Source organism: Hipposideros armiger, unplaced genomic scaffold, assembly GCF_001890085.2.
Source record: "Hipposideros armiger isolate ML-2016 unplaced genomic scaffold, ASM189008v1 scaffold_71, whole genome shotgun sequence".
NCBI lineage: Eukaryota > Metazoa > Chordata > Mammalia > Chiroptera > Hipposideridae > Hipposideros > Hipposideros armiger.
Genome location: NW_017731421.1, coordinates 3,124,314 through 3,139,362, shown reverse-complemented (window position 1 = coordinate 3,139,362; position 15,049 = coordinate 3,124,314). Strand labels below are relative to the sequence as shown.

The window sequence follows — 15,049 nt, the reverse complement described above, 5'->3', positions numbered from 1 at the left end:
CACACACACACACACACACACACACACACACACACACACACACACACACACACACACCCTCACATACTCACATGTGCTATACACAGAGGGCAAAAGTTTGGAACTATCAGATTTAGGTGGCTGACCTTCAGCTTCGGTTAAGAACTAAAATTAGATCCCTGTGGAATATATATCCAGTGACGTCCATCAGAGGACAGTGTAGGCATAACCTTGAGAGGCCAGGGAGGCATCATCCAAGGGCTCTTGTCTTAACTACAAAATTCCTTTGAGATCTGATTTTTTTATATATATTAAAATTTTATGTGACTTTTTGTTGTAATTTGTAATGCCTTTGTTCATTTTCATGTAGAAAGTATTCCCCATTCCCCACCCCAATCTTTTAATAAAACTGGTTAAAAGGATGCACCAGGATCGTCCTGGGACTTTAAGTACCCCTGGCACTGTGCCACAGCTCCCAGTTGAATGTGCGTGGTCTATTTTAAGATCAGGGCTCTGTCCCATTACTATAGGAGTACTGGCTGATGGAGCGAGAGCATAAGTCAAGCGTGTGGCTAACAGTGTAGACATAATGGGACAGAAAGCGGGGGGTGGGGGTGGGGGTGGCGGAGTCCGTTCTTACTCCAAAGTGGCAGACTGTAAGGATAGGTATTTTACTACTATGATAGAAAAACATAAACATTAAAAATAAATAATAAATAGAATCATGTTTAATTAGTCTGTTTATTTAAGAAGAAAAGAAATCAGCCCTCAGTAATTCCTTTCACAGGCCTAGCTTCACAAAGAATTGCTTTTAACGTTGACATACCTATCTTTGCCGTATTTCTTATATATTACCCGATACCAATAGAATGAAAAGAGAGTAGGACCGAGTCACATAAGAACCTGAGTCCCCTTTCCCATTGTGGTTTTCTGTGCTAACTCAAGCAGGGCATTTAGCCTCTCTGGGAGTCAGCTTTCATATCTGTAAAATAAAAAAATGTCCTCTAGTCCTGAGTATATTAGGTATTATTTTTTTAAAGGATTCTGTGGTCAAATAAAGAAAATAACAGTTTTAAAATATTAAACAGATTTTTTATCTGAGACTCTTTACTATTTTAATAAGCCTTACAAGTTTCCCAGACTTACTCTCCCACAAAACTTTTTTTTTGTTAACAGACCCTTTTACAGTGCTAGTGCTTGTTAATATTAGTAGTCACTGTTGCGCTTCTAACTCTTAACATTCTGATTCTGGAAATTACACTCATTTTGTTTGGCTCTTAAGCTTTTTTTGGCCTGTAGTTGTCATAGGGTTTACTGCCAAATTGAATTCAGTGCCTGTGCTGTGTGTATAACCTGCCCCCCCTTTCCAGCTTGAACTGGAAAGTTATTGCATTTTCCTGTTTCTTGTAAATAAAACAGACATTAGTCCTTGTCTTTTGCATTGTTCACTTTCTCTGGTCACTGTTTCATTTTGATTTGGTTATTCTGTCAGTCATTGGCCCATTTTTATTCCAAATTAATCTGAGTCTTTACCTGAATTTCACCAACCAATAGTAAAGACTTTGAAAACCTCAACTCATGAAATTGTTTTGGTAAGCACTGATGTTGGGAAGAAAACTAGATGTCACATCTACATGTAGGCTTATTATTTCAATCAGAAAAAAACAAGCCTCTTTTAAGATACTGCTATTGGCTGAGATCTTTAGTTTTAGGTCTTGCTCTTGGAAATTATAACTTTAGCTCTTACTGTGTCCCATCATCTCATTTAATAAAACAGTGCTGCAATACAGAGGGTATTGTCCCCATTTTACGCATAATGAAACTAAAGCTCAGAAAAACAAAGTAACTTGCCCAGATCTCACAGGTGATAAATAAATAGCAAAGTGAAGTTAATAAATTATAAATAAAGTAATAAATAAAAACTAATAAATAGCAGAGTCTATCTGACTCTGCAACTCATGTACTCTATTGTACCGTGTAGCCTTTTACTAAAATGTATGATAATACTATATGTGGCACATGCATTGTAGTTATGTTAAATAACATTTATTATTTACTTTATTCTAGGGCAGCACATACATACTCTCTCATTTAATTCCCCCAACAACCCTTTAAAGTAGGCACTATTACACCCGATTTTATAGAGAAGGAAATTATAGAAGTTGACCAATTTATTCAAAGTCATACAACTAAATAAGCAGTAACTGGGAATTAAACCCAGAGCTTTAATGACTGAGTGACTGTCTGGACATAATACTCATTAGCACACAGTGCTGTAAAGATTCACACTTAGTATGTATGCATGTAAGTATTTATTCAGCATATTTGACAGCATCTTTTTACCTGTGGAAGAAAAATAAATATATCAGATAAATCTTGCCCCCCGTTTAAGCTGATGAGAGAGATTAGTCTCCATAAATACAATTCAAGGTCAGAAGTATTAAGTGCTGTAAAAGTGGTCAAGATTAAGTACTCTGGATTTAGAGGTGGAAGAGATTACTTCCTGCTGGGAGATGGCAAAGAATATGACATTTGCTTTGAAGATAGAAATGATTTGGGAAGGTTAGGGTTTGAGAAACATTCTAAGTACAGGAAGTACACAAGAAAAGGTGCATAGGTTCACACAGGTAGGAGAGAGTAAGTTTTCCAGACTGGATCAAGGATGTTGTGACAGTAAGTAATTCAGTATGAGTTTTGGAAAGCTGATTTATAGGGGACCTGACCCCTTCCTAGTTACTGAGGTTGGATGCATTTGATTTGAGAAGTCCACTCTGGAGCAGTTAAAGAGAAATGTCTACCAGGCAATAACAATTTCCTTTTGCTGCCAACTTTAAGAAATGAGTCCCTTCGCTCATGAATGAATGATAATACCATCAACCAATTTGCCTGAGTTAGAAACTTGAGAGGCTCCTTGCCTCTTCTTTCTTATCTACCGTAGACATTAGTCAGCCAGTCATTCCCCCAATCAATCATTCAGTCAATTCCACTTCTGTAAAATCTCATAGCTTTCCACTTCTCTGCCTTAGTTCAGGCCTCCATCATTTCTCACCTTCTTAACTGGTTCTGTTCTGTCCCCTTTCTGATCCATTCTCCATATTACCATCAGCGATATTTCCAAAGCACAAATCTCATGTCATGCCCATGCTTAATACCTTGCAATAAATTTCCATTTCCCTCTGGATTAATTCCAGAGTCTTCATTCCCCTCATCATACAGACGTGGACTAGTATATCCTCTGTTTAAAAACAAAAGAAAAACAACCGCTGTTGACCACCTTCTCTCTAGTCACCATCCCATTTCTCTGCTTCCCTTATAGGCGCATGTCTTGAAAGGTATGTACTTCTCTCTCTACTTTCTCACCTCCCAAATACTCCGAGGAAACGGCTTTCATCGAGGACACTGGTGATGTCGCATTGCCAAATCCTTATGCTACTTGATCTTTCTTCAGCATTTGAAACAGTTGACTAGTCAGTCCTTCTATAAAATACATTCTTGCCTTGTCTTCCGGAACATCACACTCCAAGATTTCCCCTTGCCTCTCTAGCTGATACCTCTCAATCTCCTTTATCAGCTTCTCCTTCCCCCAGCCTCTCAGTGTTGGCGTTTTTCAGGGCTCTCTCTTAGAACTTCCTTTTTTCTATATATTTTTCTCTAGGTGATCTCATCCGTTCTTGTAGCTCGAAATGCCTTTACTCATATATATCATCAGGCATCACGCTGACGGCTGCTTAGGACTGCAGCCACATAATTCAGCTTCCTACTTGACCCCTCTGTAGGCATCGCAAACTTAATGCGTCCATATAGAATTTCCCCCAAACCTGTTCTTCCTTCGGTCACCCCTTCTCAATAAATGGCACTACACTGCTTAAGCCATAAACCTCCCTCTCCCCACCAGATAGCAAGCACTGGTTTTTCCTCAGAAATACACACCAAATCAGTCACCTCTCTTCCTCTCCGCTGCTGCCACTCGAGTTGAAGCTGCATTTGTTCCTCTCCAATCCACACAACAGCCAGTGTGGTTTTTCAGAGTTTTAAATGTGTTTCTCCTTTGCTTAAACTCCTTTAGTGACGTTTCATAGCATTTAAAGTCTAATCTCCTTATCAGGGCCTATAAAACTTCACATGATCTGTCCCAGCTTATATCTCACAGAACTCTGCCATTAACATCACCCACACTGGCTTTCCGGACCTTAAACACACCAGGCTCTGCCTGCGATGGTCTTTCTTCTCCTCTGTGCACATTTAGCAGCTTCTCGCCATCAGAACGTGGCTTCATTCTATCCAAAGTTGATCCTTTCTGCAGTTATTTTTTATCATAGCATCCTGTTCATTTCCCTTGTAACATTTTAATCACAATTTTTCATTTGTTTAGTATCTGTCTTCCCCATTAGACTATGCTCCATAGTCTAATAGACATAACAGAATCATGTCTGTTTTGTTCACTGCTATACACCTGTTATGTAGCACAATGCCTGTAATCTAGTAGGCACTCAAATATTATATTTGTTAAATGACTGAATGGAAATTAAATACGTATGTTTCTGCTGTCATCTTAGATGCCACTTCCTTAGGAAGTGTTTCCCTGAATTGGTCCATTTCCCTGCCATGAGGTTGGATTAGGTGCCTTAGATTTATATTGTCATCGTTTTTTACACTTAAATCAGTGGTTCTAGTGGGGGCCAGTTTTGCTCCCCAGGAGACATTTGGCAATTTCTGGAGACATTTTTTATTTCCATGACTGGGTGGTAGTGGTATAGTGAGAGGGTGTTATTGGCTTCTAGTGGGTGAGGGCCAGGGATGCTATTACATATCCTAGAATACACAGAACAGCCTCTTACAACAAAGAACTAACTAGTTCAAAATGCCAATAGTACCAAGGCTGAGAAACTCTGGTTCAGACCTATCTGGTTTAGACTTATGTTTCTTTGTAATACTCCCTCATTCAGTTCTGAGTTCCTTAGAGCTTCGCCATAGTAGGGACATTGCCTTGGATTTATTAAATAGACACTTGGTGAATTCTTGATGAACGGATGACTAAATGAGCAAATGTATATGTTAACGAGCCATGACACAACCAGGCCCAGTTGGTCTAACTCTTAGTATTAGATACAGAAAGTAGTTGCCTAGTCACTGAAGTGAAATATAACTTTTGGTACTTATGGAATGATGATACAAGAGGTTTCATAGAGGGCATTGATGGGACACCATATTTCAAAGATGCATTCTATTTAAATTTAAAGCTAAGCTCTTGCAACAAAGCGACCCCAAGACAGAAATGACTTAAGGAATATATACGTTCATTACCTTTTCAAGTAACAGTTCTAGTAATCAACCAGGCAGGCGGTGGCTCTGCTCCATAAGTATATTTAGTGGTCCAGGTTCTTTCCAAGTTGTGAAGTCATGCTTCACCGTCAGAGCATTGTCCTAGCCCAGGGTTCGGCAAACTTTTGAGACAGAACGTACTCAAAGAGCCGCATGTAGCTCACGAGCCACAGTTTGCTGACCCCTGTCCTAACCTATACTAGGCTACCATTGTCAAGTACTGGACGAGAAAGTAGAGAAGGCACACCCACTGTCTTAAAGGCCCAAACCTGACAATGGCATACAGTGTGTACACACACATGTCATTGGCAAGAGTTCAGTCACGTGGCCATGGAGAACAGCTGAGGAATGTGCTGGAGATCGCCAGCCCTGGGCCTGGCCACAGTGCTGTCACTGTACCAGAGGAGGAGAATGGATTTCGGTGGACAGCTATCAGTTTTCACCACAATGCCTAACAGTTAAACTGAGTCTTAGATAAGCATATTTATGAGGCTTTATATTATTTCCTAATTACTCTAAGATCTGAGTTAGTTTTACTACCTTGGTCATATAGTTGAAGAAAACTTACACAGGATAAACTGCATTATCTAGAATAGTACTTCTCAAACTCTTTGTGATGAAGGACCAAGTTTTTTGTTATCTGTTTATTTTTCCCTAATTTGTAGTAGTAGACTAGTACTTTTGTAGAATACAATTTAATTAAATCATTTAAAAAAATAAACCACATTCTTGGGTGTCACAGCAAAGTCAAATTGCTATAAAGGTTTCTAAATGCATCCTCTCAATATTTTATACCTGTCTCAACTCACGTACCTATCTCAGCATAGTCTAGTAACAGTTTGTGCACTGGCACCAATCTGCAGACATTTTTGAGTAACGCTTGTCTCAAAAGTATTTTCTAACCTCTTCTGTGTTGCCAGACTGGTAGCCTAAAATGTGAGTCTTTTAAGCAAACACATTTTCTTTATGTATAAAAATTGACTTTTAATATTTTTAGAAATCACCTTTTAAGACAGTACATATGACAGTACAAATGATAGATCATTTGAGTGCCCACATGTGCTTCATAGCATGTTTTGCTCGTTTCGTACTTGAAGCCTAAGTTGATCCTAGTTTTACAGATTCACAGTGAAAAGCCTACCATTCTGGAGCTGGAAGAAGGTTGCCCTAGAGAGTCCTACTGCTGGGATCAGTGAAGAAGGGGCCTAATTAAGTGACATGGTCAAGATCACAGTGAATAAATGAGAAACAGCTAAGATCATTAACTTACAGTGGAAATCACATTGAAGTCACATGCTCAGGATTGAGTCTTCTCAATCAACACTTCTCAGCTAAGTGTTCTTAGGCAGTCGTTTAAAGAATCATATATCAAGTGTTCAATAAGCATTTCTTAGGTTGAGGGACGTATATAATATATATAAAAGTTTTCATAAACTGTAAAGCACATAAGCAAATAATATTATGATAATGACTAAAATTATGAAGCCCTCCCTTCTGAGGCTAAGTTCACTGCTCTTTCTGAACTCGGCTGTATTTCATGCTGGAGACTTATTTAGAACAGCAGTCATATTTTTAATACTGCATTCACTTAAGGTTTTTATGTTTATAAGGACTGTAGCAATGTGGAGAAAGTCTTATAATTAAATTAAAAGTTAAATTTAGAAGTCAGAGAACAAGACTATATACACATGATGATGGTATCTCTATGTTAAAGTGTACCTGTTACTGATAATCAAGTATTGACTAATGAGTAAAAACCCGTCTGTCCACTGAATATAAAATATACTAGCTAGTATAATCATAAATGTTTTTCTGTTTTCTTTAATAGTTTGATTCATTTTACATTTTAAAGAACATATATATTTAAGTAATTTAAACTCTTCAGAAAAAGAGCTGTATATGAAGATGCATCATTTCTGCTACTTGTATGAAAAAACTTTATTACCCAATGGGGCAAACCATCCTACGACTACAATCACAAAAATAACCTTTACTACATCTCTCTTTCCTTCTTAGAAAGAAGTGTCAAGACAACATTAATAGACCTCTACTAGTACCTTAGATTTGGGGAACTTCTTAATGCTAGTCGCTCTGCTGAGGGCTACAGGGATTATGAAGGAGCAGTTACCGTTCAAAGAATGTTTATTATGTCCCAGGGTCTATTTCACAGCAGCCCCGTGAGATATAGGTGATGTTATTCCCATTTTACAAAGAGGACAGTGAGTGTCAAAGAAGTTAAATAAAACGTCTGAAGTGCACAGTGGCAGAACTGGGTATTAAACCTAGGTCTTTCTAACTCAAAACCCATTGCAGTACATTTTCTTCTCTCATTTAAAAAAGAAAAGATGTCCTTTCTGCCCTCAGAGAGCTTTTTGAAGTTGAGGCAAACTCATAAAAAGAAAACTAACAGGAAGAATGTGCTGAGCACCAAGTGATTGCTACAAATTGTGGTTTGGGTTTTCCTTGGAAAGAAAGAATGTTGGGGGATGAAATGGTTAGGGAAAACTTTGTATCAAACATGAATTTTAAGCTTAGCTTTGGAGAATGGTTAAAAAAAAGTCAATGAGGGGAAAAGATGGATGCATGTAGAGGGGAGGCGATTAAAAAGCACAAGAGCTCAATGTGAGGTAATTCGGAAAGGAATATAGCTAAAGAGAAGGGTTTGATAGGGGAATACTATGAAAGAAGAGACTAAATAAAAAAAAGCAGGTTAGGGGATCCTAGATGCTAAGCTGAGGACTTTGAGGTTTTATCTTAAAATAATATATAACAGATAACCTGCAATATACACTTATCACATGCCAGGCACTGTTCTAAGTGCTATACGTGTGTGATATCATTTCACTCCTACAGTAGGTGAGGCCCAGAGAGGCTAAGTAACTTGCTAAGGTCACACCATCAGAAGACAGTAGAAGAACCAAGGTTTGAACACAAGCAATTTAAATCCAGAGCCCCTGCCCTTAATCACAACACTGTTCTGATTCTAGAGTCTGTGGTAGATTGAACAAGTTTCGAGCGCAGGACCCCTGACCTTAAACAAGTAATATGCTTAATACCTCTAGAAGTTCTTAACATTTAAGAAAAAGTAATGTGACCAGACAAGGACATCTCATTCCTATCCCTGCCACCCATAGACATCTTCAGCACAGGACGGTCAAGGAGAAGTTAAGGTATTGGTGTTAATTGCTGTCCACCCTGCCTGCTTTTCTGGGCTTACCCAGTCAGTTACTCTCAGTTTACCAGTACCCGCTAACATCCGAGTTACATCGGGCCATTGTTAACTACAGTTCCATGGTTCTCAGAGTGTGGCTCGTGAACCAGCAGCAGCAGCAGCGTCAACTGGGAACTTGTTAAAAGTTCCAGCTGTGGAGCCTCACTCCAGACCTAATGACTGGAACCTCGGGGTGAGGTGCAACAGACTGGGTTTTAACAATCCCTTTAGGTGATTATGAGGCATGCTGAAGTTTGAGAATCACTGCTGAAGTATACTCGAGGGTTTCACTTCAGGAGCAAACTACTAAAATTTGGGGGGCAATACCGTTATTAGCATTGAGGAACCATTTGGGATCTTACTCTTGCATCTCTGCTGCTGGGTCTTGCACACTATAGAAATAGCCATGACTTCCTAAGCTAAGGAGCATTTTAAAAGGACCTTTTCTCGGACTCTTTGAGTTTTAGTAATTATACTTTGTAAGCATACCAAATCTTTCCTTTATGACTATCGTTCATTCCTGAAAATCTGACCTCTAAGTAAAAAAGCTATTAAATCAGAAAATATTTCCATTAATTTTAATGGAAAAAAGCATGTTTTATGATTATCTAAGATATCAAAATAAGTTTTAAATTAAAAATGTATCAGTTAAACAATAAAACCAAGTTTGTAGAAATGAATACTTGGAAAGTAAATAAAAATAGTTTGTACCTAAAATGTAACATAATGATGGTTTATTTTACTTGCAAACAGAGGAAGAGAAGACTTGATAGCCAGTGGTGGCTGGTGGAGGAGGAATACAAAAGCAGTCAGTCTGTGGAAAGTGCTAGAGAGTCAGGTAGTAGACTTTAAGGCAGGTAATCTTTGGGAGTTTGTGGTTATCTTACACTTAAAAATAGTTATAGCACACCTGGCCAGCCACTGGGACACAGATGAAACAGCCCCTGTTCTCGAGGCGTCTGGAGAAGGAGCAAGAAGCCCCAACAGCTCTTTCTATAAAAAGGTGCAAACTGAGTGCTGTTGGAGGCACAGACAGAAAGAAAGCAAAGGAGGTAGGGGCTGGAAAGGCATGTAGAACCCTCAGTTCTCAAACTAAGCCGTAGAAAAAGAGGCGTCCCGATGGGTGGACATGGTGGCAGGGCATGCCGTGCTGAAGGAACAGGGCGAAATGGTTCAGGACATCTGGTTAAGAGAGTCAGTTTGGAGCACTTGGAAAAGAAAGGGAAGGGGATTCTGACAGAGGCATCCGTAAAGACACCGGGCTCATTTCAGCAGCATCCTAGGGGCGGGCAACAAGGCGCAATGGACAGACAGCAGGGCATGTTTGGGGGGAAGTAAAATCAATGAAAGAATAGTCACAGCACAGAAAGACACTGTTAAGGCAAAATAAAGGCAAAATACAAGAGCACGGTTGAAACATGGAAGCAGTGTGCACGCAGCAGGTGGAAGGATCGTAAACAATGCTGCCTCCTGTTTTCCTTCCCAGTTCCCCAACACGGTTCCCCTCTTCCAATTCCCCAATAAAAAATCGTAAAAAAAAAAAAAAGAATCCCACCTCTTCAGTCCCCTCGCTTGTTGTACATATGCAAAACAAAACTTTTCTGATTCATCCAAATGTGGTTCATGATTTCTTCATTTTTCTTTATAATATTCTTTGAATAGAATTGATTATATTGAATAAAGCAATGAGCGTGTCTATTAAATATCATTTCTCTTGTTATATTTTGAGTGCCTTTGATTTTTTTTTTAAAGTCGTAATACAGAAAATGGGGGGAGGAGTCATTGTCCAAGAAGTGGTATTACGATTCTAGAGACGTGATAGCAAAAGCTACCTACCAGTCATTAGGTGAGGCAAGTCTCTTAATGAGAAGTGACATGTTTAAGAAAACTGTGCTTGAAAACTGGACTGATTGAAAACTGCTTTAAAACTAGAGTTCTTCTCTTTGGTTGCTAGTTGATCTCCTGCAAGCTTTTAGATGAGGCCGTTTTTAACCATAAATTTTGTAGGCACCTCTAATATCTTTCATGTGGCCATCTTATGTCCCAGAGTTGCACAGTCCATTTGTGTGATAGCCTTGCTTATTCCAGTTTCTATTCATGCTTTCCTTTTTTTCTTTCTTGAGTCTGAAGGGGAAGCAAGAAAGGAGCCATTTTGCCCATAGATTTATTTGTTTGATTTATTTTTGGCTTTGGTTTAAAAAGGAAGGAGATAAAAATGTCTGTTTTATTAGATATGTAGAACTCAAAATTTATATGTATAACATTTTATAATTATCTATTACATACTTGTTAAATATAAATGCAGATGAGTTCCCTCTTGAGTAAAATTATGTGGGAGCAAAGGTTGTTAGAATCCACCCTCAGGAATGTAACAGGTAAGAGATAGTATGTAGAATTTTTTTTTTTTTTTTTGGGTCTTGGATGTGAAAGATCTGAAACTGGAGAAAATTTTTCCTGTTTTACATATTTTCAATAATGGGCACATTATACTTTCCCCTACTCCAAAACTGTATTGGTTTTTAAAAATGATTTAACAATGGTATTAAAACATTAAATGTAAGAAGTTATCAGGTATGGCAGGGATAGAGTTGACATTGTTACAAAAATTTTTTAGCTTGTCAGGTTAATTTCCTTCCTACCTTCATCTAGAAAACATAGCACATTTAATGTTGGCTTCGTTTCCATAGCTGTATGATTAGGATGCATGAGAAGGTGCACATAGCCTGCAATTCGCACATGCCTGCAATTCCTGCCTAGATCATAAATGCTTGACCCACAGACACCCTCTTTCTTTTTAAAGAGTTAAAGTCTGATGATAGGTTAGTAGAAACTTTGTAAACTTTTGTGTTGGTCATAATTGTTGCTGCTGTTTTTGTAAAATGTACCAGGTACAGAAATGGTTAGCAGTGAATGGTTATAAACCTGCTTGCTACGTACTGTATAAGACATGAGTTTCAGAGATCCAGACCTGCAGTTTATGGAGAAGAAAGCTGGATATTGATTTTTGAGAGAATGCTCAGTGGTTATTAAATTTGACAATCATAGAAAGGACTGTTTTTCAAAAAATTCAAGATAGAATACTTTGGGACCATCCTAAAAAATTGTTTCTGATAGAGTGGTAGCAAGATTTGGAACCAGGACTACTACATATGTTTGTGTAATCTATGCTCTCCACCAAGAGAACAGGGAGCTAACACCTTGCCCACACTCGGAACCCACGCCATGTGCCCTCGCACAGGGCTGCCCAGAGGAAGAGGGCTTTTGTGTAACCTGTCCGCCTGGGAGGAACACTTTTGCACTTGGCCTCTATAGAGAGGGGCATCTTTTTGTGATTGACTCAAAGCCATCGTATATGCTAGCTAAGCCGTCTTTGGAATCCAACTTAGAATCATTTTTGGCAGTTTTGTCTGCAGAAGATCTTTGGGGTCACGTGATGACTAAATGTTATTACATTAGTTAGCTAAAGAGAGTTCTAAGGTTTATAAAACATGAGACTACTGCCATAGAACTATAAATTCAGAAGAAATAGCACAGCTAAAATTGGGCAGAAATGCCTGCTTCTTTAAGCCTTTTTACAAGCGTCTGTACTTGTGAGCAATTGTGAACCAAATCTCAGGGCATTGATCATCACTTCTGGGAAGGGAACAACTATGATTCAGACTGATTGTCTTCCATCCTGATATTATGTTGTCTGGTGTTAAAAGTCCACTGAGAACAAAGCTGTTTGGGAATGAAATTAGTCAATTTAAAAGAGAATAAGTGATTTTAGAGAAAGAATATTGGCTGGAAGGTAGGAAACCCATAATGTATCTCTTACTACCCCACTAATTCACTCTGGCCCAGCACAAGCGACTTAACCACCCCAGCCCTCAATTTCCATACCTGTAAAGTGAAAGAGGTCTCTTTCAGTTCTAACATTTTGTGATATAAAAATAATAAAAATCTTTTCTAGCCAGATCTTGAACTGCTATTAAATACGTTGGTAGAGAAACATTCTATTTTAAATCATTTAAGCCAAATAGTGATTTTTGCATACTCATTCTTCTTTTTTCAGAAACTCTGTGAAGGCATATTTAAAGTCCTTGTAAGGGACATCCCAACAACATGTCAAGTGTCCTGCCTGGAAGTTCTCCGCATTCTCTCCAGAGACAAAAAGATTTTAGTTCCTGTAACAACCAAGGAAAATATGCAGATACTGCTGCGACTAGCCAAACTAAATGAGTCGGATGATTCTTTGGAGAAGGTGTCAGAGTTCCCAGTTATTGTGGAGTCATTAAAATGTCTGTGTAACATAGTGTTCAACAGTCAGATGGCACAGCAGCTCAGCCTGGAACTTAACCTCGCTGCGAAGCTCTGTAACCTCCTAAGAAAGTGCAAGGACCGAAAGTTTATCAGTGACATTAAGTGCTTTGACTTGCGCTTGCTCTTCCTCCTGTCACTTTTGCACACCGACATCAGGTCACAATTGCGCTACGAGCTCCAGGGACTACCGCTGCTAACCCAGATTTTGGAAAGTGCCTTTAGCATCAAGTGGACCGATGAGTATGAATCGGCCATAGCCCATAACGGACCTCCTCTCTCACCTCAGGAGACAGACTGTGCCATCGAGGCCCTCAAAGCTCTCTTCAATGTGACAGTAGACAGTTGGAAGGTGCATAAAGAGGTAAGGTTAAGAAGGGTGTTACCTACCGCGGAATTGAATTGGTCTGGGCCATCCCCTAGGGCTGCCGGCAAGGGAGGAATGCTAAGTTGGGAAATGGAAAAAATTTCCGGTTCCCCCATTCATCAGTTGTGTGACTCAAGCTTAATTTCTTAACCATTATAAGTCTTATTCTGCCCATTTGCGTAACACTTATCAGAATAGGGTGAAGATGGACGACTGTTTTGTAAGATCCCAAATATAGTTCCTTTTCTGAGTTGTACTACCATATGTCTTTTTTTTTTTTTTGAAGAGTGCCTCTTTCAAGAACAAGGTTTAAATTATAAGATTTGAATGGAAACAAAACAACATGGTTCATAAAGGTATAGGCATTTCCAGTGGCTGCCATTCTAAAAGTTAAGATCAGTCAGGCCAGTTGAAATTGGTCAATCAGAATTGACGTCTGCTCAGAAGACTAAAAGATGCTCCGCGTATCACCTGTCATCCCAGCCTCCTGGAGTGTTACTTTATCGTGTTAGATAACTATCAGAAGTGTAGGACTACAGCTAGATAGCCATGCTTGTACACGGTCCTAGAAAACAAGTGTAATTACACGCGAGTATGGGAAAGGTTATTTTAAACCACTTGACTTATTTCTAGACTAAGATCCTTTTCTGTGGCTTGGACCTTCCAGCAACCCAAAGTCAGGCAGATTTGATAGTTTGTAATTGAGTACCCAAAAGAACAATATGCTAAACAAGAAACTTAATAGTTCAAGGAAGTTAACAATGTTAAGTGAAGCGCACATAAACTTTTTATCCTTGCTTCTAGAATCTTAACATTTCATGTTTACCCTCTCTCCTTAACCTTAAATAACTGGTGAAATTCAGCCTCTGCCTTTTTTTTTTTTAAAGCATTTCGATGCCAGAGCAATTATCTTTTCTGACAAATGACTTTAGGACTTAGGTTAACATTTTGCTGTGTCCATTTGAAGCAGCTCTCACCATGAATAAAGATCTGTTTTTGCCAGCAGCCTACTTTGAAAGGATTATCTCAGTGTAGTGCTATAGTGGGAGTGTGCAGGCATCTGAGTTTTAAAGTGCAAATAGGTCTATATTTTGAAACCAAATATTTGAAGATCAGTCCTAACAGCTGTGTTAGATGACTAAGGTATGGTCAGTTTTTCCTGGGACTTGGCAGAAAAAGATGTGGAAAGACCACATGCTCCATTTATGCTTTGAAACCAAATATTTGGAAGTATTTTAAATGTTATGTCTCTATGCTTATTTGGTACCTTCTATGGTTATTTTTCTTACACTGTTTGTTTTGGTGTTTTTAAGTTTTCCATTTAGTTGCAAGAGCTCTTCTGAGACTGTTGGTTTGCCATTGTTGGAGCCCCTTTTATTTGTATTGTGCTCAAAATAGTAGCTCACACTGTTCAGATTCCTGAACAAAAAAAATATAATTCAGTGGCTGTGCATCAGGATATGTATGGAATGACATGTAATCAATATCAGCAAATTTAAATTAACCCTCATTAGTGTGCTTTTGTTTTCAGTAGTAGTGGGGCTGGGAGAAGCTGTAGAAAATGCTGATGTGGCAAATACTCATTCTCCTTCTGGAAAGTTTATTCTCCAAACACTACATGAGAAAGGATCGGTAGTCCTGATGCAGGCAGGCATCTCAGCAGATCTAGGGCCTCTTATGAGTTGTGAATCAGATGTCACAGCCATTATAGAACGTGCCCCATTAACGTGACTCTGGGCTATTATTATTGAAGTTATCAGAAACTTAAACAGTATTGAAAACAGCATCTTTTTTTTTTAAAAGATTTTTATTGGGGAATTGGGGGGATGGAAACAGTGTTGGGGAATTGGGGGAAGGGGAACAGACAAGTT

General features: G+C 38.8%; 1 protein-coding gene across 6 annotated transcripts in view; it reads left to right on the top strand.

Moving 5' to 3' along the window:
- RIC8B (RIC8 guanine nucleotide exchange factor B) overlaps positions 1–15,049 on the top strand; it is a 100,365-nt gene that overhangs the window by 23,144 nt on the left and 62,172 nt on the right. For all 6 annotated transcript variants that reach the window (XR_002124002.1, XR_002124001.1, XR_002124000.1 and 3 more), the window contains exon 3: positions 12,567–13,175. Coding sequence is in view for 3 of the 6 variants with exons in the window: in XM_019642609.1 (XP_019498154.1) it covers positions 12,567–13,175 (609 nt within the window). In the remaining 3 variants the exon portion in view is untranslated. The remainder of the gene's footprint in view (positions 1–12,566; positions 13,176–15,049) is intronic.